Source organism: Adelges cooleyi, unplaced genomic scaffold (assembly GCF_023614345.1).
Source record: "Adelges cooleyi isolate 19-005CV unplaced genomic scaffold, UGA_ACOO_1.1 ACOO_flye_CR_arks_rails_tigmint_CR_PRNA_108, whole genome shotgun sequence".
In the NCBI taxonomy this organism is placed as follows: Eukaryota; Metazoa; Arthropoda; class Insecta; order Hemiptera; family Adelgidae; genus Adelges; species Adelges cooleyi.
Window position 1 is genome coordinate 1944637 of NW_026095761.1, and position 25919 is coordinate 1970555.

General features: G+C 35.2%; 2 protein-coding genes across 6 annotated transcripts in view; one reads left to right on the plus strand and one right to left on the minus strand.

The window, feature by feature from the left end:
• LOC126839088 (uncharacterized) overlaps window positions 1-21117 on the plus strand; it is a 121154-nt gene extending 100037 nt beyond the window's left edge. For both annotated transcript variants that reach the window (XM_050574081.1, XM_050574093.1), the window contains exons 7-10: window positions 5635-5840; window positions 18464-18646; window positions 18826-18991; window positions 19077-21117. In XM_050574081.1, the coding sequence (XP_050430038.1) occupies window positions 5635-5840; window positions 18464-18646; window positions 18826-18991; window positions 19077-19584 (1063 nt within the window). In that variant the 3' untranslated portion in view covers window positions 19585-21117. The remainder of the gene's footprint in view (window positions 1-5634; window positions 5841-18463; window positions 18647-18825; window positions 18992-19076) is intronic.
• Window positions 1-25919, minus strand: part of LOC126839161 (protein FAM151B) — a 77407-nt gene that overhangs the window by 20944 nt on the left and 30544 nt on the right. The window contains exon 6 of one of the 4 annotated variants that reach the window (XR_007685798.1): window positions 24688-25489. Coding sequence is in view for 3 of the 4 variants with exons in the window: in XM_050574262.1 (XP_050430219.1) it covers window positions 25098-25489 (392 nt within the window). In the remaining variant the exon portion in view is untranslated. Of the gene's footprint in view, window positions 1-22686; window positions 25490-25919 lie in introns of those variants that run through there. The other 3 variants (XM_050574262.1, XM_050574285.1, XM_050574277.1) reach the window with 3 other exon arrangements.

Sequence of the window (25919 nt, forward strand, 5' to 3'; positions counted from 1 at the left end):
ACGACGTACACATAGCACCGGATTCCCTTCATTAGATGGATGGGATGTATGCCTCCAGGTACGGATTTGCTAAAAACCGTCTCCACTTGGTGCGAATCCAATTAGTCAAAAACGATGATCCCATGTCTCAATAATAATATACACAGTCCACACTTGGAGCTCAACAGAGGCTTTAGCGAAAACCGATTATCATTGCAAAGGTCTTGAAGACGTTTCGGAAAGGGTTATGGCCTCTTGCTCTGCTGCTGCTGCTGCTGTTCGTTAAAACAATAGATAAGGGCAACGGTTGGGCCGAATGTGCGGTTGTTTAGACTTGACTGTGTCGAAACGATTCAGATAATATAGTTGTTGTGTAAATCTTGAAGAGGTGCCTTGGACACATTCCCCGGCGAGTCGATTCCAAAAACAACGGTCGGTTACCGAACAGCTTCGTTTGTTTTTTAATATATTATGCTGTGCACCGTGCGATAGGTGAACTGCAGTTTGGCATAATAACATATTATTCCCTGGTGTTGCAACCGATGAAAAAAAATATTATAATATACCGGCGACGCAATAATATAATGCAAGGTGTTCAGGATGGGTTTTTTTTTTTTTTAGAAAAAATAAACATTAAATTATACGATGACCCAAATGAGGTATTACTATTTATACTAGTAATTCGTGGATGTTGTGCTGACCAACAAAATGTTGCTCATTCAATAATATGACGACCGACTGATTAAATCTTTAAAAACAAAACCTAAAACTCTTCTGTAACTAATCACCTATACTTGATCGTTTGAAAACGATTAAAAGGCGGTCCCAAATGTATGCATGAACGATGTTGACAGCTTTAACCCCGTTTATTCATCTACATATTAAACATTTCAATGCGTCGGACATCCATCTTATATATGATAATATTTTACTGATATGGCCGGTTCGTGACTCGAGCGCTATCCTCAAGGATAACCGAATATTATAATATATTAATAACCGACGACCCTTCCAAGACCGCCGACGACATCAGCGCGGTAAAGTAAAAATAGTTTCTCGAGGATTATCTTATAGACATATGGAGGACGTACCCTTAAAATATTGGCCATTACATTAACATTGTCTGGATAACGATGATTTCTTATTTGTGCCGACGACCTCGTCGTAATTACAAGTATACAATTATTAATTATTGTTTCCACTCGGTTCGTCGAGCTTGATCTTATCCGGTTACGAAATCCGTACAATAACAATACCAGCTCTGGTCCTATCTTCGTCCCGAGACAATAACCACGCTGACATCTTATTGTCGTGACTACTCCCCAGGGGTTCCTCCGCCTAGGATTGCACATTATAACATTACCTATATAATATATTTTTATATTACGTGTTTGCAAACAAATACCATCGAAATGGTTTTATTGATTGTGTAAATTTGCGCTGGATTGTACAATTGACGACCTTGCCCAATTTTAGAACGTCGCGGGTGCAATAGCATAAAAAAACAATACTAGTTCCTTTGAAAACGAATAAAACCTGAAAACCCTTAGTGTAAGGAAATCAAAGGTCAGGCATCCATCATTTTAATATTGTATGTTTATAATATTATCCAAAACCAAAAACTTTTAATATAATTAATGTTATTTTTAATTGCGTTTAAACTTGCACCGACAGTGATTTTAACTCAAATGTCAGACACACGGTGCCACGACGCTTTGCCTGACCGGATACGGTTGAATAAAATATTAATTGAAATTTCCCTCGGGTGTGTTTAATTAGTTCACCATGTGTATATTTACCTAGCTGGTAATATTGTTATGATAACGAACGGTTAATTCGATTTGCTTGTTTACCAACTTCAGTTGATTAAAAAAAAATATATACATATACAATATATATTCCACCGAGAACGTTATTTATTTGCAGTTACAAATTCCAATGCCGAGGTTGGACAATTAAAATATATTGAAAAAGTCCAATCAAAATAAATGTTATAATTTTTCTTTTAATAATATTGTACCGTCGGTGTCGTTTGTAAAACTATTTACTAACGGTACGTGCATTTTTTTTCTTTTCTTAAAAAAAACACAATACATTGGTCATGAGTCGATCGACCCTCTCACGACCACCGTCTGTCCACCGTGTGGGTACAAAATAGTATATATTTATATTTATACATATTCTGTTGTGTGTATGCGTTCAGAATTCATCGACGTTGTGTACGGTTCGTTGAGCAAGAAGTTGACGGTCGCCATGGACAGGAGAAATAAAAAAAAATGATGAAAACCGAAAGGGATACAAAAAATGAACTCGAGGAATGCAAAAAAACACTAAAAAAAAAACCATACCAAAACCTATTGTCCTAAGTTTAACATAATACTTGATATAACGTGTGTGTGTGTATTGTTTAATAGTATGTAGGTAGTAAATGATAAATGATGGTAATTTGGCTTTAGGCGCTTTTTATACTGTGAACATTTAAGCTTTTCCTGATACACACAAACAACATGCATAACAATATAACATATTATTTCACCCCATTTTTTGTTGAAATCCCTTTTCCAATATTTCCAATGGTCGTTATTATGTAAACAATCATTCTGTGCCTGTGACAATAACTGAAAACGGGACACTTTCCATTGTGTTTAAGTGTGTGTCTTTTGACTATTATCATTATAGGGCGAGCTCCTCTGGTAACCTGAATCAATAACATGTTAAACCTCTGCAATATTCAATCAGTCTGTAGGCAGGCATAACGTCCAAAAACGAGACCTACCCGTCTGGGTATATTGCAGTGTGTGTTTTACTATGGCAATACAATACAACATTTTCTTTGTTTAACATCAAAGCTTGATCGTCCACGGTTCATCACTTAGTGTTACTGCACTACGTTTGGGGGTAGGTTTTTATTTTCCACTCGACGTTTGGTAGTTATTTTTTTGCACTATAAAAAAAACTTTAACCGAATAACAACACCGGAAAACGAAACGGAGACGGCAAAAGTAAATTCGGCTTTTTTCCCTCCCCTCTAAACCGACTAAGGGCGTGTCGAATGAGTTCCTCCACGTGCTCCCCGGGGAATAGCACTCATCCTGTACACCCTTCTTTTACAAAATACAAAGTCCACACGCCCCGCACCACGTATATGAAGAAACGCATGACCGACATTTTGAGGGCAAGTTTATTTTACGACTTGATCACAAACAGGAGGTACCACTTTCCGTTCCAAGTGCACGTGAACTATTTATCAAAGACCAACTTAATGATATTGCGCTGTTGTGTTTGGTTTATTAAATTCCCAGTGTCCAAGTCTCGCGAAACCTGCAATTATATTTGTAAGATAATGATAATAACAGATACGTTTGAGCCAATTGTAAGCAAATCACATTCTACATACTTTTTAATAGTATACTTATGGTAAACGGACATCAGCAAAATGATGGTCAATGTTCGACAAAAAAATATTACCTATCAAGCATTTTGACATTTTATGTCTTTACTTTGGCACACAACCAAAATTTATCCTTATATATATCTTTCTATATCCTTATATATTCTTATATCCTAACATAACCTTATATATCCTTCTATATCCTTATATCCTTATATATAATTTAAAAAACCTAAAATATCTACCGTGGTGGCGGACTCGTACGCAAGCTGTTATCTCCAACTCCATCTTTTATATATATATATATATATACATGTACAAATATAATATGCCATCTAGGTGTTTATTTAAGAATAAATGATTATTAGTTAATGGTGAATTTGTGTTTTTTATTTTTATTTTTATGGAAAATGACTCATTTAAGTAATTTTTTGACATAATTTTGAGAGTTGTTGTTGGTTTATTATTAGTATTTGTTTATCGAAAGCGTACCTACCTATACCGTTGTATTGCTGCGGACCAGGTGATAATAATGGAAATTGATCTGGTATGAAACCACCGCCTCAGGTCGAACGGAATTCATTATTCAGGCGAAAGTGATAGCGTTCTGCTCTACTACAGAAGTCCAACGCCGTTTACTTGTTTTGCATAGGTAATTACTGTGGGTTTGATTTTCCTCTTAGTCCTGGCGGCGTCGTCGTTTTCTAATAAAAGCTCATTGTACCGTGAAACCGAAAACCAGATCAAGACAACTTTAATACCTCGTATATATATATATAAATCCTGATCCGAGGAGGTTAGGTTCTTTTCGGCGGCAAGACCCGTCATTGATACGTCTCGGACCCCCGAGGGCGGACTCGAGAGTATGAAAATACAATTAAAAAAATACATAACCGGACGTTCCACGGCAGCTTCTCGAGTGTTTGTTCGTGAATCTCGAGTGGTTCACCTTGAACGTACACACAGGTCGGATGTGTTTATAGCCGCGTGTACATGCCGGACCCGTTTGGAGTGTATATAATAATAATATTAAATATTTGGTAGTCAGCCCGTACAATAATGATGATTATTGTATGTTTTTACGAGTGGCGCTGACTTGGAAAAAAAAATACCCATTACAGGGTGGACGGAGCATAATATTGTGAGATCAATGAGAACAGCTGTAGGATATATAATTCTGGATAAAACGCAATAGTACCTGTAATGTAACATTTTTTTTATGCTAACGAGCCACTCGCGCTTTTAGCAAAGATGTTTGTATTGTGCATAATGTATAGTGTAAAAAAATAGATTTTCAAAGCACAACACACACTGGATGTAGGAAGTATTATATTGGTATAGTTTTTCTCATGAAATATTCAAACGCCACTTATTATACGTCTGTTATGTGCGTTCGTATAATTTGGCAGCTGTTTAAATTATTAAATTCGTCGACGAAAAAATAATAATAATGCATAAAAGAACCATTTTTGAACCATTATACGGCCTAAACGCATATCGGAGCCAAAAGTCTCCACAAGCGTATAATAGAGGCATTTCTACCCTCGACCGAGACATGCGGCCCCAGTCTGTAAGTCAACCATATTTTATGTATTTATTTACATAATATATTATGTATAGGTTTATTACCAAAACGTGTTATGGATGAAATTTCAAAGAGTATTCAGGGTGAATTGCTTGAAGGATATGGTTAGCTTGGATAATGTTTTATTCATACACTAAATGATGAGAGATTAGTAGACAAACGATTAGGTGACAGTAAATAGAATCAAAAGCGGTTAAAGTGGAAGGAAGCGGCAGGAAGTTTGTCTAATAGGTTGTGAGGAGAGCTGGTGCTGAAGAAGGCCAACAAAGTTACAGTGTCTTAAAATTGGTTTTTCGCATATCGTCTGTAGTGTGATGTCAAGAGGTCAAAACGTAGTGTTCGTTAACGCGTTAGAGTTAAGTAATTTTTCTCACGACCGGATTCTTTACATGTTTATTTGATTAATATTGATGTTGTGACGTGCACGCACAACCGAGAAACTCAAAATCACATCCTCGTCGTCTTAATGATCTATCTGCTGACCTCGCGGGCTATCTGTAATGGATCTACGGACACCGCGGCTGTGTAATATATCTAATTTGTATGTACATTAAAAATATAATACACTTGGACCGACCGTTTGACCCCCGACCGGTCTCTTGGGGTGTACAGCCGGACATTTTTTAAAAAAATGTTTTTTATTACTATTTAATAACGTTATTGTCCCGCATTGTTACAGGTCTCTGCACTATTGCAGCGAAGAAGATACGCCCAAGTCATGCTGTGGCCTGTTGACGTTACCCGACGCCACCAGCACCGTATCCATCAGATGGTTCATAGGCATAGTCTTTGTAGCTGGAATTTGTTCGGCTCTAGTCGGGACGGTGTTGGGTGCGACCAGAGCATCCGGCAGAGAACACCTCACCGTCGCTTTGCTCATGATAGGTAAGTCACAGAACTTAGTCAGATTAAGGTAAACCTATGGTGTTGAAATCAATATTGATCGTTCAAAGCACCGGTAGCTTTAGTCAAATGCTCGGCAGTCATCGGGTATAAGTGGGTAACTTGTATTTGTAGGTTTGTTGTCTAAACATAATTTGGTTACTGAGCTCTCTCGTCAGAGACTGACGTCGGGCAACGTGAGTTGACATTTATATGTCATATATAATATACTTGATGATCGAGATCCGGAAAAATGGGAACACATAAAAAATATAATAACGTCTCCGTGTTCGTCTTATTTGTATTGCTCTTGCTCGTCGATGCATATCGTTTCGTGTACGTATGTATAATATTGTAATAAAAAAAAATAATAAAATAAAGCATCCCACAGACAAGTGACTATACTTACACAAGTTTCGAACCCGTACAACGCAGTCGGTGCTTATTAATAAAACGATAGGTACTTTTCGAGACTTACTTGTATGGAAGTAGAAAGTTTCGAGTTTTGTCATTTTCATCATCATCGTCTTTGCCAATTGCGCCAGCAATGATCATAATATCGTTGGGAATTAATTTGTCATCCCTTTTAGGCTTAACCCTGTGTTCGACAACAGGAACAACGACAGCACACTTATTGGCTTAGACCACCCACCACCTTGTGAACGTGATAAATCAAGGTTTAAACCCAAATATCGACGACAGGCGCTGCTATTAAGCGTTGCTCAATACACGACTAGGTATATGGTTATTTACATGTCGTGACCGTGTTGTGAACCTGGATCTTTTGGCAAAAGCACTAGGGGGTTGGTCTCTTTGCCCATCCACGCTCCTCTCTCCTGTCGATGGCACATCATTTTGTCATCTTATTGATCATACAGAGTACACCTGACCGACATTAGCGTTTCCCCCGTGGACTTGTGTTTAATAGAGATATTCATTTGCATATCTATTTCCAAACAATATACTAAATCGGATTACCCGACGAGGGGGGGGGAGGGGACGTCTCGATAATCGTTCAGCAAACCGTATGTTAATGTGTAATGTGTGTATTGTACTGATAGCAGCAGCAGCAGCAGCAGCTCGATCGCTCATCAATGTAGACACGGTTTAATTATATTCTATTCTAATTTCGCCTTCGACAACGGTACACTGTTATGTAATATGTCGAGTACATGTGCGTTATATTTTACCATTTAGACCATCGGATTTATTCAAATTATTTATAATTTACTTTCTACTCGCTCGCATAGTTTTTTTTTTTATCCCATTGATAATTATCAATTAGTTATCATTTCACTTTTTAACGGACATACTTATTTATTCTATAGAAAGCCGTAACGTGATTTAAGTCGCCGATTCCACAATTCAGTTAATTTGACGAAATAAATAATTTAAATGAATCTGAATTTCTAAAATACTTCTTGTCAGTGAATAAACGCTCTCGTTTGGTTATTATCCCAGCGACGGATAATTATATTTCGAGTTTTCCCAATTAAAATGTTCAGGGATTTTGAATATAAAAACAATTAATTCCCTTAGAACGTTAGAAAGAACCGGTAGATAAAGTAATGCCTATATATTATTATATACACAACACTGTCGTGTCACGCTTAGATCCCTTTTTTTTTTTTCCATTGACATTGTGCCAAAACAAACTTGACCTTAAGCACGCGCTGTTGAACTTTCCAAACAAAGCCTCTAAAAAACTTGTTTACCAAAATAGTTCAAAAAAGTAATTACCGCAGCTGGTTAGGTTCTGGGCTGTGGTGTGGTGGATCCTGGTGGATTCAGGATTGTCTGTTGATCAAAGAAATCAAGTTCGAAAGGAGCACATCTTTGCCTTGTGCCGTTTTGGGACGACTGCTGTTGTATGGAGAGCGTTGGACAAAAACGAGTTCATGGCTTCTCGGTCATTGTGTAATGTTATTATCATCACATGTGTGTGCTTAATGCTTATGCATTATTTAATACGTACAATATAGTAACGAGTCGCGTCTGAAACAATATTATACAACATTCGCAACGATACTTATTATTATTAATTTTTTTTTATTGTCTTAAACAATAACGACTCGGCGGGATGTATTTTAATATAAACAGCCAATATGCATACAGCAGCGTCGACGGTGGATGGTAAAAAAACGTGCCGAGAGACGGTCTGATGATCCAAAGCAAACAACACTGATCGTTTCTTGAATAATTTACAACGGTCTTATTTCGACTGATTTGTATGCACATATTTCTTTTTTTTTTATATACAAGCTGTCCGATGGGTGTTGCTCACGTTCATATTTATTACATCAATCTAAGAGCCATACGGACCTAACCTGTATGCAGAGATGCTATTTGATTTTTTTGAGCTCTTATTGTCCTTTAATGACGTTTGCACGCCATCTTCAACTGTTACTCTTCGAGTGCATTCTAATGGGGTTATCTTTGTAATTCTGTCTAGGGCAACACCAGGGGCTTTCTTTAAGATGCCGTTTGACCTCCCGAAACAGATGAAGTCAATAAAGCGCTTGTGTATATTTTTTAAATGGATACATGTGTTTTTTGTTAACCAAACAAATGTTCTTATCAAAACTAACAACTTTTGTAGGAAAACATTTTCGGTACAACCCATAATTTAAATGGTAAAACCTATTGTTTGTAAATTAAGTCTCTTTAGCTATTTTTAGATTTGTTATTTTATTTTCATGCATATGGTAACCGTGTCATGTGTGGTAACCTTGATTTGTGTAGTAACCATGGTTTTTGTCTTTCCGATACACAGAAAAGAGAATAACGTTGACGATTAATATAATGACAATGTAATGGTAATACTAATGATAATGTTAAAGACAAAGACAAAAACAAAGTGAAAGATACATTTTAAGAACGTATAATTTGAGATGTTCGAATATGCCGCCATTGTTGTCCACACATACCATGGTTACCAAACATGGCACGGTTACCATATGCATCACAATAAAATATCAAAACTAAAAATAGCTAAGAGACTTAATTTACAAATAATGGGTTTCACCGAAAAATGTTTCCTACAAAAATTGTTAGTTTTGATAAGAACATTTGTTTGGTTAACAAAAAATACATGGTTTCCATTTAAGAAAAAAACATGCGTTTTTTGGCCGTGTCAGCCATTTTGAATTTTGGACCATATTTTTTTTTTAACGTCCTCCTTTATACGTACTCTAAAAGTCTCTAATAAACAACTTTTTGATTGGATTAGTATTTTAAAATGGGACACCCTGTATACCTTAAAGTACAGTTTTAAGTGGCCTTGTAGCATTAGTCTAAAAGCACAATGGCTTGTACCCGTCGGGGAACGTTCTTGTTGAATTTGGGCCATCTCTTGCGTTTTGGTGATAAGTAAGTCTGGTTTCGTTTAATAAAAATAATATACATTTTTAATATTCACTTACCGGGCTATGATGCGATCACGCCGACATGACGTTTAGATGTTATAATATTATATAGTGCCGCCGCCAGTCGGGTTAACGCTGTCACGCTGTTAGGTGCGATCCATGCGTGAAGGGGAAACAACAGCACGTGACTGTGGGCTGTGGGCACGGACAGGAATTACGGGAGATTTATTTTCTGGGCACTTAAGGTATAGGTACTACACACACATATAACATGTACACCGTCGTTTGTCTTACACCGTCGGATGGATACCGTCGGTGCGGTCTTTCCGGCCAGGCCGACTCTGGAGTTCAAGTAAAATCCAATGTGGCTTTTTGAGGTGCGGTGATTATTTCACATACAACACATAGAATAATAATAATAATTATATAGCATTTAGAAAAACAACATTGGGATTAAGATTTCCTATCGCAGGTTCGCTTCGATTAGGTTACTACTCACAAAATAGGATCTACCAGCAATACATCTTCTCTATTCATTAAAATTCCTAATAACTGTTCCACACAATTTTTGCCTCCATTTTTAACTACCACTCGTTTATTTTCTGGCCTACGTCTACCCTATAAATATCTCTTATCCGCTTTACTTTTACTCCTATTTTCTGTCAATAGTCCTAAACCATCTTAACATAATACCCTTTCTCAGTTTTCTCAATGTCGGCGCAACTCCCAAACTTCCTCTATATTTCGGAAGAGAAATTTCAAATGGAAACAAAAACATTACATTACACAACCCAATACTGTAAATGATAATACCGACATGTTAATATCATGTTTTGGCTTTAACCTTTCAAAAAAAAAAAAAATGATGGTTATCTTGTATATCTTTTTAATTGGAAACGGTTAAGATAGAAAAATCAATAAGACAAACCGGTAACCGATATTCTCATGACCGTTTATTAATTCACGGGGTAGGGAGGTTATCCTTGGATTTATTAAATGTATAATTATCATAATTAATGTGTAAATTCTTTGTCTAGTTTTGTTTGAATTTAACACGGCTTGTTCGTTGCCGTCGGCGAAATAGCCATGTAATGATAATTATTATAATACTGTAATTCGGTCGTTATACATTTGTAATGAAAACCTTATTAGCGAATACACCGAGAAGATAATTATATGGTAACATTATTGTTGATAGGTAAAATATGTTCGATTTGCTGAGAACAATAATCGCCATGAAATATCATTGTGTTGATAGTTGAAACTATTTAATATGATGTAATAATATTACTAATCTACTGAATTAACCAGAAACCCTTAGGGCGTCGACGATTACATTTCCTTTCTTAATCACTATCCTCTTGCAAATAATATAGTAACAACCACGTCATAATGATCATTGATGTTATACACGGTCAACATGTTTTATGAGAAAAACAAATATATATTTATAAGGTTAAGTTAGGTTACCAGTTTTTGCAAATAAAAGTGTTAAATAGCAGAGATGCTTAGTCTTGGACAAAAGTTGTACTGTGTAAACGCCAATAACCCAAAATATTATTTTATATTTTTATTTGAGAATTTAGCATGGATATTGTAAATGATTTACCGTTTTTGCTGTCAAAAAAAAGGGTTTCCCGTTTATTTTCCGGTTCCATTGAAATCTGCCGACTGGAACGAGGCTGGCTAAAACTAGGTCCGCTCGACTTTTTGACAAGTTATTAGATTTTTATTAGGTCTTAATCTCGCCTGGTGTATTATTATTTATCATCTTCTATTCACCTCCGATTTGCGTTTATGCTTTTCCCGTTTGTGTGTCATCTTTTGGCGTTCATAATTTTTAGAGCACAATATTCGTATTAATATTATTATAATAATAATGGCAAAACGTCAACGCTTTAAACGTTGTTATATTGTCAACAAAAAGTACCTCTCCACCGCGCATTCCACGTGGCTAACAAAATACAGGACGAAGAGGAGGATTTTTCGATCCATTAACCGCAGTGTTGAACCTCGGCTTCGCAATAAATAACACCAAACGCTGACACTGTTTCGGATATTTTAATGACTAAGGAGATTAACATAAAAATGGTGGTATACATATACACAGGCTGTAGCAGCTGCTGTAAAACAACGCAAGCTCGGTTATTATAAACTGGGATTGTGCTAGAAATAATGACACTATATGCCGAGATGCAATAGAAATACAACGGTTTATGGCGGAGAGAATGTTAGTTGGGAAAAAATATTACAGATGCTAAAATTAAGACAATTCCCTGATGGAATAGTAAATTTGATTAAAAGTTTATCTTATCAAATCAAAAGGCAGTAATCTCGATAAATGGGGAATTCTCTGAGAAAGTGCAGATTAGAAAAGGAGTCCGGCAAGGATGCCTTCTCTCACCTAGCCTGTTTAATGCACATTATGAAAATATGACGGATGAAACTATTGGAGACGATAGAAATTGGGTGAGAATAGAGGTGGATCTAAGATTAGAGCAATTAAATATGTAGATGATCAAGCTATAGTTTCTGGATGGCAAAAACACTTCGAGAAATGGTAAATAAAATAAACTGCACAGCAACGATAGAGTAACAAATGATCAAGTACTACAACAAGTAAATGAACAAAGGACAATGATACATACCATAAAATCGAGAAAATTACAATGGCTAGGACATACTTTGAGAGACATGTCCTATACAAGTAGTCCTTGAAGGAATTATACCAGGGGAAAAAGGAAGGCGAAGACCTAGAGCAAATTTTATATCACAGATATGTGGAGAATTGGGCCTAAAATATGTAGATATTAAAAGGACTGAAAACCCTAAATAAGAAGAAGATGTGGATGGCTTATGACTATAGTTGTGGCACTGAAGTGAGAGCTTTAAATTAGACCGGTACGTTAATTTATTTTGTGAAAAGTACAAACCGTTTAGAGCAGGACGGACGTTCCAGAGGAGAAATATTTGTTTTTATAACTCCAAAGGGTTTAATTATTATGGATTTTGTTAAACACGCACCGGGGCCTCGTAAAGTTGGCCCGGAACAATGTGGTTGATTTATTAGCAGTTAATACCATCGCCCAAGTTCCGCCAATAATAATAATATATTTTTAACCATCGACCACCACGCCCAAGTCAAAATATAATAGATATTATTATTATTGTACACGTGATTCTGGCACAGCTGATAGCAAACACCAAGACCGCGAGAGTAATAATTCTCAATATTAAAATCATGTTTTTTTTTTAAATAGTTGGACCGCGCATTAGTCAAATATTATGTACCTAGGTATAAGAGGAGAAACGTGCTCGGAGGAGATAATAATATATCATCGAGTCTTTGGATTTTGGCTATAGTGTTCTGAAATTAAGAATCATGCAGCTAGAGCACAGAGTAGATTACATAAGATAGGACACTCAATATAAATAATGATTTTCGTATCTTCCCATTTATCCTAAACATTTTATCTAGAATTTTATTTGTCGAGTAAAACTGCTTAATTAGTCTTAATTTAGAGACAGGGCAGGGTATTGTATAATTGTATAAATTGGCTTATTTTTTCTCATCTCCTATTAATGTAATCATCGGCCTCGAACTAATACACTACAATACACGTGAGACAATAATTAGTAAAACTCAGGTCATAATAATATTACCTCTGCGTCAAATTAGGACTTGTGTAAGTTAGTAATCGCCGTTACATCATGTTGGGTTTGGCCGGTTTCGTTCACTGAACTATATGCGGCCAGGACTTTACAGTTAGCTTAATTAACGAAAAATGTTTTTTAATTAGTACTGACATCTATTGTATTTTTAAACACTCACAACCGACACAACAGTACAGTCGAGTTGATAAGTCTTGTTCATATTTTATAATGATTACTTTTTACCAATCTTTTCTTATCAGCTATATGTTTCTTATCAGTTATCCGGGTATTATTATTGATTTCTTCTTATCACTTATCACTTTTATCAGCGGATTTTCTTATCAATAATTTCTTATCATAAATTATCTCTTATCAGTTATCATGGAATTTTCGATTTTATTATCCACACCTAAACAACAACCTATCCCATCCCATCACTTTCCTTCCAAATAAATATTGTTCCAGGTTAAAACTATTATTGCATCGACTAACCTCTTTGCTGTTCACAAAGATAACAATGACAAAGCTCTATAAGCGTCAACGGCGTTTGATTAATGGTTTTAGCTTAGCGTGGAAGCTAAAAACGAAAGCCGAAAAAGAGTTTTAGGTACCTCACATTGCGAAAGTGATTGAGTACATTTTTAAAAATACACACATTGGAATTTTGGAACACTTGATACAACTTTTTACACGTTTTTTGGCTCGTTATTTTGGATTTTCAACAATTACGGTCCATAAAACATTAATCACAGCAGCTTTTTAGAGATATTGCTCTAAAGATGGCTAAACACCGCACCCGCTTCACCCGCCGCACATCTCGTGCCTTTATCGAATTCAAAACCATTTGCTGCTAAAGTAGGGAATCGTGTACGGGCAACGGGTGTATTCGTTCAGACATGAGGTTTTTTTTTATATTATAAAATAACATAAAAAAAAGCCTTTTCAAAAAGTTCAATAGAGCGCGAATGCCATTAACTCGGATACTGTGCGATCGTCCCATTCGAAGTCAATGTGTAACAAAAAAAGGAAAAAAATGTGAAGCGACAAAATCCTTAAGATTAATCAAAATTGTGTAGCACAAAGACAAGAGACCGAACAGATGAATACAGACATTACAAGAAAAAATAAATGCGTGATTAGTGCACTTGAACTAAAGCCTTTTAATTCCTTTTGTGTCGTTTTTTTTTTAACGATAACGTTGTGTACTCGAGAAAAGACCTCAAGTTAAAAGTTTTCAAATAATTTCAAAGCCACATAAGCTTTGTGTCAACAAATTTGCACGTTGCTATCAAACGTTGTAATATTATTATCTGTAAATATTTACATTGTTTTTCCCCGCCAAATTTAGTGTAAACAGTTGTTGTCTTAAGGTTGTTTTCTTTTTACCGAGCTTTCATCTACTCTTCGTGGGTACTAACTAAATGTGATTCTGTTATTTATAGAAGAGTATTTGGGTGTAGGACTACCATTACGGGTCGTTTTTCGGAAATCCAAACAACTTGTAACGGGAAAATAAAATATATACTTATTATATGTTATTATGACTTATGAACAACGACGACTGACTTGGTAAGAAAACTATTCTTTGACAGACACAAACAACAAGCACGAGGCGTGCAACTCTGTGCAAGATTGTTCATTGTGCGATACTTACGTGTGTACGGCTATGGTTATTTAAAAGTGGCAAACAAAAACTAAAAAGAAAGAATACCGAAATAAAAACAGAAGAAAAAAAATCATATCCGACCGCAAAGATTATTGTTTTTTTTTTTTTCATTTAATATATCCTCTTCCTTCGCTCTGGACGTGCATTATACACCAGAACAATGCCCGAGCAATCCATAAGGAACCGTACAATAATAATAAAAAAATAATAAGTGGATAATTCTACTACCGCAATTATCCAATTTTACAGGCTACCGGGTCATATTATACCGTTTTCTTTGGGGCAATGACAGTACAGACATCTTTCCTTGGCCGTCTAGTATTTTAAGACAGACTTTTAACAACAATCCACACTGCACAGACATCACTTTGGTATGAATACAGATGTGTATATTAACCTAAACGGCCGATTTAACGGCATTTAAACGCATTTATAAATATGTATACTCTATAATAATAATATACAGAGGTAAAAAATACATATTATCTGTGATAATACAATGGCAACATTGATAACACACTAACAACATTACCTTACCAGCATAAATGGCGGCCAGGCTTAATTTTTCAATACATTTTATATGAGATAAATAATTTTACTTGGTAAATTAAATTTTTACTTATTTCTGTATACTAAAAAAATGACCTTTTTACGTTTGATCTAAAATATATTTGATTAAAGATCCCAAGGACACTGTAAGTCGATTAAAGATATCGAATTATATAGCTGTTATCAAAAATAATAGAAAATCGGCCGATAAGAGATAAGGCTATCACTATCTTGTGTTTTTATAATTTCATAAACGTGCAGGAAATTTTTTCGAATATAAAACAAATAGCTCATTTATAAAATGATTCTAAAAAATTGAAGTGATTCGAACCAAAAGAGTATAATATTTTTAGTACCAACGACATTCAACAGGAGAGCAAAATGAAACTAATATTTCCAACGTATTCGTTTGGGCAACGTTCATTAATTTTCTTCAGAAATGTGTATACAGTTACAAAAACGAACGCAAAAAAGAAAAGGTCTCGTTGACATAATATTGTACGATAAAAACTTGTTTTAAACAAACGTCACTTACACCCTTTTGGTTCTCATCACTTGAACTGTTACAGTTTTTTTTTTATAAAAATAAATTCAAATACAGAATTCCTCGCAGAAGGATAAAAAATAAAGGTAATGATTGATGTGTACGATTTGTTCTAACTTCAATGACATTATTATGACATTGTATACGGTTATTATTATAGGCAAACCGTGTGTGTATATTAATTGGTATCGGTTAACATTCAGTGCGTACATATATAATATTGTGTTAATATACAGCTGTACACAGAGCATATAATGTATAAATTATACAGTTATGACGTCTCGCCTCTTAATTGAATAGTAATTGCGGTGGTTGTGCCAAGCACTATTTGAAGTTCTTCCGTTCTGACTGTTGTATAATAATGTATAAAACAACAACCTTTACCGAAATGGGCCGGCTTTGAATATATTTCTCAAGTGTCCGCGTTTTGTTTTAATTAAATTAAACTGCAAAAAAACAATTCCACACGACTTAATCTCAACGTGGAATGGAGTGTATTTTTTGACTGTCATCGCACGACTCGTTTCATTTCCTGATTAGAAAATATTATTATCTCAACTAAATCCATACCTTTTAAATCAGTCGGTATTGAACCGACAACAGTTACCTGCTAACAAAATATGTACAGAGAGAATATATTTGTTGTTTTCGTTTTTGATGAGACAATATAGGAAATGTAGTTTTCAAACTTTGCCCAAGTTTTATTAGTGATTTACCGTACTTATCGTTTTTAAAAACTCAACTTCTGTTGAGTGCTTTGATATTAATTTCAAACTTCTTTGTTTTTCAATTATGTTCGTCTTATCCGGTTGAGCGACTCGCTACGATACCAAACAAGGAAAAATTTGTAAAAGTCTTTATTAATAATTGTATTTATTAAAACTTACAGGAACGCCAAATCATGAAACACATTGTCCAACATATATGCAAATAATGCATTTACCGTTTACTTATAAACTTTAAACTGTACCTACTAATCATAATCAACGACAATAAAAACACAGACAGATGTGGTTACAACCTAATCGTCGATAAGGTTACCTGAACCATAGTAAAGGTATGCAAAATCGCATAATACAATAGCTGTTCTTTATACCATATCAAACCGTTGGATATTTTATTAGCGTCATAAAAAAAAAATCCTATTGTCTTTGTTTATAATAATATAATATGTAAATTACTTTTCAAAGTTAAATGAAATTTCAATCAAATGTATCACAAGAGCATAACGCGAAGCACAACGTTTGTTTATCTTTGTGTACTATCAACTCATATCCATTTAATACGGTAATGTGTAAGGCTATAAAAATAACATGATGCTATTTTATTATGTATATTTGTAATATAGATGCGATAAACATTAACAGAGTTGATAAATGCAATATTACATTAACGGGGCTGTGATAAATACATTTTCAAGTGAATCTTCGTGTGCACTCTACGATTTGTTCCGTTGGACATCTTGGCGGGTTTTTTATTTTCTGAGATTCAAAAACAGAAACACAGTTTGACTGAATGGTGGCGTACCCCTTTTATTCAAAGTCCTCGGTCCGCAACAGGATCTTTTTGTGCGGTTTAAGGGGCTGCTATAAGTCGAGTATGATATTGTCAAGTGTCGACTGTTCGACGAAGCGGTAATTAATTTACAACAGGACAGGGTAAACGTGTGTTGTTTAATTTTCCAAAACCGAAAGTTTTAATTAAATCCCTACGGGGTGGTGGTGGTTGTCGATAGGGGGATGAGGGTTCGCGGGGAGGGATGTCAAAGGCGGGGGTCTATTGGCCTCTGCGTGTGTTTAAAATATATACTCTGCCGAAACATGACTGACACATTATACATTTAAACGTTATAGAAGAATACTAAAACACCTAATATTAGCCTAAAGCTCTGTTTTACTTAATCCGAGCCAATCGTTAACCCCCCCCCCAGACATTTTATCTCTTATTTCTTATCTCTCATATCTTATGAGATTAATCATCTGATATTTTCGTTAGGGTTTTCCTGTCGATTTTTCCGGTTGTGTGCCAAAGTAAAGATATAAAATGTCAAAACAAATAATAAACAATCCCCTAATTAAATCGCACGTGGTGTATAAAACTTTTATTAATATTATACTATAATAATATTATGACGCATAACGACATCTGGTCGTGCCCGTCTGTCGGTGTTAACTCACTTCTGCATACAGGGCGATTGTCGTTGTAAAAAATCTAGTAGTTACCAGTTACCAGTTATCGGGTACAGAGAACAACGCACAATGGGGCACGTTCCAATCATTCATTGATTGCAAAACGTCCATGGTGATAATATAAAGTATGTTCTTCTTCTTCTTCTTCTTATCGTGCCTTACTCTACTTGGTGCTGGTAAGATGATTAGTTTGTCGTTCCGAGTAAATCAAAACAGCTATGCAGGCTAACTTAACCTTTACCTAACATTGGTAAAGACTGTTGTGAATCTTTGGCTATGTGCACTCATAGAGCGTGCAGCGATTACACGTATCGTAGCTTAAGTTTTGACGTTGAAAACACGGGACGGTTTTATTACCAGAGACAGCTGTTGTGAACTGATAAAAATAACTTTGAAAAAGGGTCGGTTTTTGTATCCAGACCAACTCGGAGCACTCGCAGACAACTATGTTGGCCCGACATCAAATTGGACCACAAATCATAACACAGATCAGTTTTTGACAGGGTAATTTTAATGGAATTAGCTCTTGTCATTTGTTACACAAATTGAATCCTTCAATTGAATGAGCTTTGTCGTTGCTGGTCTATTTTATTAAAATTAGTTATAAAATATAATAACCGACTTAATATTTTTTATTTATCAAGTGTTTTTTTTTTCAGGTGTAGGTGTCATTCTGGTGGCCATTAGCGGTATAGCGTGGCGTTTGACGGCCGGCCACGAAGCGTCTTCGTGCGGTGCTGTTTTCGGTTTAGGTCGTTCGCTGGACGATGCGACTGAGGCGAACAGGAGGTTTGTTCCTAGACTGCCGCCATCCTATGGACGTCCACATCATCCCTATGCAGGTAAATTGACATTTATAACGATTAATTTGCAATTAATATGTCACAATTGATGAATCGGCGACTCGAGGAATGGTGGATCAAATTGTGAGGGTTTTAGTAGCCTGTACAATTGTCTTATTAATTCTATAGGAATTATTCTTCTTGCTTGTACCTACTTAACTTTGTTCTATTGTCCACAGCCATGATATACCCTGAATTCGAATACAGAGCGCCGCCGCCTTCGTACCAAGCGTCCATGCAAGAGTATCGGTTGAGGCTGTTGCTGTTGGACAGGCAGACCAGCATGCCTCCGGTAACTGCCTCGCCGCCGCCGACTTACCGGTCGCAACCAGGCACTCTTATAAGGTAAGGGTTTTGCTTAGCTTGCGCTATTTCCGTGACACTTTCGCCGGTCTTCTTGATTATATTGTGATGTTACATGTTTGTGCAGAGGTCAAAATCCCTGTTGCCGCGACCCCGGCGACCTGTACCTGTACCAGCCGTCGGCACTGATCAACCCGGCCGACTACAGCGGGCCTCCCAGCTACCGTTCCCGGACCAGCACCATGCGACCCGGCTGCCACCTCATTGATCCCGTGGGATCGACCATGGGCAGTCACAACCACAGCCGGAACCCGTCGCAGCTGAGCAGTGCCATGTCCGAAGCGGTGGGCGGCGGCGGTGGCGGCCTGGTGGCCGTGGACAACAAAGTGCCTGTGGTCGAGGACGGCGTCCGCGACATTGTCGTGGTGGACGAGAAGCCGGATCACCACGGTGGTTCCGTCACCATCGTACAGACGTCGACAACGGGGCCGCCGTCGGTGACCCGCTGCAACCAGCAGCCGTCGTTGGCCAACAACGGTGGCACGGTGGTCGTGACCGTCTCGGGCGTGGCCAACGATACGGCCGCCAACGTCCGGTGCCGTGAAACGGAAATGGAAATTTTGGCTCACTTATGATAAAAACAAAAATCTTATAAAATTGTTTCTTACATTTTATATTTATTTACATAATATTATCATAATATAGTTTATATACGGATGTTATCATTCATTTTTTCCTATTATATATCATTTGTAAACCGCTTTGGAGCCACTTGGAAAACTATTATTTAATATATACATCAATGTGCACATATTTTTTATCCCATAACCTAGTTTATAAGTATTCAAACCCAACCCGAGCCCTCGCCCCCAATTTTTATTTTAAACGATTAACAAATTTAGTATTATATTGCATGCCCAACCAAACTGTTATCAGATTTATTCGAATCGACAAAATCGTACGTTTAATCGGATAACGTCTTTTTAAAGTACCGTTAGTCAACTCGCAAGTGTTCTATAAGAAATATATTTAAGTGTTACTAATTAAATGTTAAGCCAAAGGGTAATATTTAAATAATTATATTTTATACATAAAATAATGATAATAATTAAATTAAAACCATCAGATATTTTGTATTACTTAATTTTCTGTTTAAACGTTATGTTAGTTGTGTACGGATAAAATGAATAAAATAACCATTTTTGCTTAAAAAAATTATATATTCATATATATTTTTAATAATAAATTCATATCCTTACAAACAAGTTTTGTTATAACTTTAAACAGAAAATCAATCGATAGAAGTCTCTGTTGTCCTCGGTTGAGGTGAATTTGTTTTGGATCGATACACTTTTGTACGGTTTCCTTGTCGACAGTGTAACGGCACAAAATAATATTACCTTACTGCTTATTTTATGATATTATATGGTTTCAAACAACAATACAATTTATTAAATTATTATTACAACCAACTTTTTCGAACAAAGCCTCAGTATGTAATTTGTTTAAAAAAATACACACATAATGTATTATAAGTAATATATAAACATTTTTAGCGCTCACTCTGTAACCGGTTAAGTAGATAGTAAATGTTTTATTTTTTATTTTATATTACGCAGTTACCTCGTCTATGATCGAAAACAATATTATTTTTTATTTAATATCGACTTCTTTTTGTACATATTTATATATTGTATACTTATTATTTATTTAGTGTCCTCGTTGTAAACGTTTTCAGAGCTGTACTCCAAAGTGTAGCGTGCAAATTACAAAACAAATAACTTGAATGTATTATGTAGATAGACACAATGAGAAAATAGCTCAGTTAATTACACAAAAAAAAAACACAATTTAATAAGTTGTGCTCGGGCTACGATTTTAGGTACTACTTGAATAGACTTTTTTTTTTTTTAATGAACTGTTGTTAAATTATTACATTATAAATATTTGTTGAGTATTACATGTTTTTTTTTGTTAACCATATTATGCTATAATTAGTCTTAAGGTCATGTGAAGATTTTAGATGTGATGTATTGTCTAAGTTATTGTAAAATAAAAAAAAACGTTTCGACGGTCGCGCAAAATATATTGTGTTACTATATTTTGTGTCGGCGTTAATAATATTTGTACAAAATCATTGTGATTATATAATAATATGATAATATTATGATAATGTATAAAAAAAAAAAAATTATGTTTAAATAAAATCGACATTATACAATCATTGGCCATCGATCGAGTCATTATTCAAGTCTGTACTACACTGTATTGCACTGCCTTGATCAATTGTATGTTGATAAAAACCAAAGTGATTTTATTTTATTACATTTATACTCATAACTAATCTTAAAACTTGGGTTGATATTAAAGTATAAATTAAAAACATTTTCATACAATTTTCAAACAGTTATGTGCTTAATATGTCTTGTAACAATATTCATAGTTACCTTTTCTGTTGTGATTTACCTAGTTTTTCAAATAGAATATGTCAATAAAACAGTATTAGGCTGTCCCGTTTAATAGACGTTTGAAAATAAGTGAAATTGTTTAATTGTCCTGACTTGTTTTGGTGACAAATTCTAAAACTACACTGATAACAGCTGATAACCGTTATCAACTGTTTATTCTACTCAATTATTATTGTGTTACATAATCTAATTTATTGAAAAAAACAAAAACAATCTATTATTTACTCGACACAACATGACAAAACAACGGTGTTATTTAATTCGATAAACAAGCCTAGTTAAATACACAATATAATAATTTATCTTATCACACAATATTTGCCAACAGATATTAGTACAAAATGTGTGTGTGTTTTTGCTTATTTGTTGAAAACAGGACAAAATAATAATAATAATATGAAAAGCGCTGTTGTTGTTTTTTTATTCAGTTTTATATTATATTTTGTGGATACACAGAGACGACTAATGATGTTATAAAATGTCACAAGCAAATCTTGGTTTTCCGGCCAGTGTGTGTATTCATTTATCAACAAAATATAATACAATAACATATTATTATTATACAGAAATTTACCCTAAATAATGTCGTCTCAGCAACAGCCTATGGCAAAGGAGAAATAGGTAAAAGGAATAAATAAAATAAAAAACCAATGTAGGTGCCCCGAGGCAGGTCTGATATAGGCAATACAATATACACGCGGTCCGTGAGATTGCGTTCAACTAAATTTTAAGGGGCTTCGATATGGTCAAATTATTTTATTTTTACACAATATGCAAACACAACTATTGTTTTTTTATTTATCTATTGAAAAATTCACAATTTACAAAGCAAAATTGACAGTAGTTAAATGTGTTATATTTCCTTGCCTCGTTTTAGGACTGTTTTCTTTCAATGTGTTGAAATATCAAACAAATATTTACCTCAAGCGCAGTAAATTGCAAATCAAATTATTTGGAAACAACATAAAAATATGATGTAAATTTTTTTTTTATTGAAATTTGTCTAATTAGGTTTTATAAATAAATAATAAAATAATATATATATTGACACCTATGTGTACATATGTTTATGTATATTAAAAAAAATGCAGGCAAGTACGACAATAATCAAATTAAATATAATAATAATTTTCGAAAAACATTAAACAGTATACAAAATTTGAAAATACCTAGTTGCAATTTGCTTACCAATAAAAAATGATTATAACATAATATTATATTAATAAGGCACAGATATAGCGCATATATGTAAATAATACAAATAATTACCTACTATTTATTTGTTTTTTAATATTTATAAGTCTGTTTTATTTTTTAAGGAGATATTATTAGCATAGTAGAAGGTATTTTACCAACGTTAGCCATCAAATTATTTTCACTGACAAAAAAATATAATGAAATATCGTTTTTCCATTTATAACTGTTGATTACATTAGGTAAATAAATATGTATATTATATAAAATATTATTATTAAGTAATTCCCATCAGAGTGTATGATCAGTTTGAAAAGTTGTAGATAAAAATTGAATATATATTTTTTTACCTTATGACTTTATCCTTTTAAAATGTTTTTGATTTCACCATTCTGATGGATGAGAAAGTTTAATAAAAAATAAAAACCTAACCTAACTGTGACACGGAAGGAGAACAGAGTGAAAACAATAAATACATAATAGAAAATCACACTCAAGCCCGTACTGTCTTAACCTAACCTAAGTTTTCTGTTTTGTACTTTTAATCAAAATGTATGACATATTTTAGTTGTGTTCAATCAAAAATGGGTGCAGCGCCACTTGTACGGATAAAAAAAAAGAAACCTAAAAAGACCAAAAAGAAAATTGCAGCTTGTATTAAAAAGTCGTCACAGCAAAAATGTGTTATCCTTTTGTGGTCTACAGAATATTATATATATAATAATGGATTACACATTTGATGAGGAACTTTTTTATATTGAGTATTAGAGAACAATAGAAAATACAACTTCGATAACCCTTTATTGGGTAAGCAGAAGTTTTTTTATGTAGGTTGATTAGGTAAAAAGGAATGGCACAGACTTGCATTATAGGTTCAAATATCATAATTTATTGTATTTTGTAATTTAGATAATATTATTATGTCTTGCCTGTCTTGAGTATAACAATGGAAATAATTCTTATCACTACCTACTTTTTTTTTAGGCCTTCAAAATAAGAAAAAATTGATGACCTTGATGACAAACTATTTTTAGAAAAGTATAGACTATCTAACCAATGTGTTAAAACGTTATATATAAATAATTTATATAAACCGAAACGTTAAAAGAAAGTAAAATAAAATGCCAAATAATAACAAACTGACAAGTTAAATAATACAATCACTTATCAGTTATCACATATCTTAATAACCAATGAGAACATTGGAATCGAGGTAACCGCTTTGGTTACCGCTTTGGTTTATCACTCGCCTCCAAGTATGGCATATTATCAGACAATAATGATAAGAGACACGACAGGCACGTGGGTACAATGAGCCAGTATTGACGTAGACTACACAACTTGTATCCAATAAATTTAGACATTCCGGTCATTGCCATAGACTAGGCAAGTAATATTTGTTTTGTCAAGTAAAACATTTAAAGCTATAAACGATTTACCATGGAAAAACATTTGCTCGTTAAGATTAGAAACGCGACAGTCGTAATATGCATAAAAAAACGATACAAGTGAAGCCGAGTCGGATCAGGTCAACTTTCTTTGGTAAGCACAACATTGGCAATGGATGGCAATATTATTGTATAGGTGTTGTTCCATATGTCTTGACCTTGTCATCCTTTGCCAATGGTGTGCTTTCCTAAGAAAATTGCCCTGGTCCGTCTCGGGTTTGCTTGTGCCGTTTTCTTGCGCATATTATGACTGTCGCAATTTGAAACTTAACGATCAAATGTTTTTCCATAGTAAATCGTTTAGGACTTTCAGTTGTTTACTCGACAAAACGGATATGGCCCGCCTGGTCTATAGCAAACACCGGAATGTCTATATTAATTCGATACCGGTTGTGTAGTAAACGACAATACTGGCTCATCGCCCCGCTTGTCTGTCGTCTTCCCTAATATATTTATTGGCTTACACGCTGATCGGGGTAAAGTGCTGATAGTATTCCATATCTTGATGGTAAGTGATAAGGGCCGCCAAATGGTCATAGAAATTAACTTTTTATTTCTTCGTCAACCCTTGAACCACCGCCAACATAACCTAACACAACCTAACCTAACCTAACCTAACCAACCTAACCAAACCTAACCTAACCGAACCTAACCAAACCTAACCGTCACCACGGTGATCCAAAATAGAAAAACCTAACCGCATATGTAACTGTCACATTTAGCCGGCCGTTACCACTCGGTGCAGCGATAGCGTTTGCTTGAAACAGTCCGGTTGAACTTTTAAGCTGTGTTACCTACAAGACCTAACCTAACCTAACTTGGTATCCCGGTGGACCAGTACGGGCTTGATTGGGCATTAAATTGTAATTATTACTTTATTGGCTTACAACGCAGTCGACCTTAGAAAACGTTACAGCTAGACGGTTCTCACCTACGTTTTGGGAGTACATTTGTTTACCGGTCGATAGAGTTGCTTCGAGTTTTTTATTTATACATGAAAAATCAAACGTTGGTATTGTAAACATGGACTATTATTATTTAAAGGAATAGGGTTTTCATCAGCATCGTCGTCGAGGCCAACATCAGTGTGTTCAACGTAGTAACGCAACTGTCACTGCCGGCTGCCGCGCTGGTGGTGGCTTCCATGTCCAAGTACGCCCTGGACATGACGTCTGGCAAGTCCAAGTACACTTTTTTCGGACCGATTGTCCGGACCAGGTTGACCAACTTGACGTGGTCTACGACGTCTTTGGAATCGCTACACCAAACGGTCAGGGTGGATCCGACGGGCGAGGTCTCCAACAGGTATTGTAGTTCGGCTATCGAATTGACCGCGAACGAGGCTCGCACCGCGTAAGTCACCGGTTTCATGTACTTGTTTTTGAACAGAACGTCCACCATACTGTTGATGTAACTTTCGGAATATGCGCCTGTGAACACACGAAAAGCACGTCCAAGCATTGTCAAACTCGAGAAAAAAATCCTTAAACCACTATATAAATCTTGAGTGAATGCTCCAACTAGTGAACGGACGAAAAGTCGCGACAATGAACTCCAAGGTTCAGTTTAACAATACACAGTCGAAGAAACATCAAAAATTACAACACAATCCACTGGGAAGACCACGTACGTACGATGAGAGGACTTTGAAATGAGGGATGCAAAAGCTGCAGAAGAAGTCAGACATGCACGGAGAGTAATATGTTTGCAAGGTTGGTGTCTAGTCACCAAAAGAAAGAAAAAGTAATGACAGATGCATTTTAATGTAGCTTGTTATTTCCATTTAGGAATTTCCGCTAACGAAACGGCTGATTGTCTTGCTAAATAAAACTTAGTCACACTTGCTACATACTTCTCAGA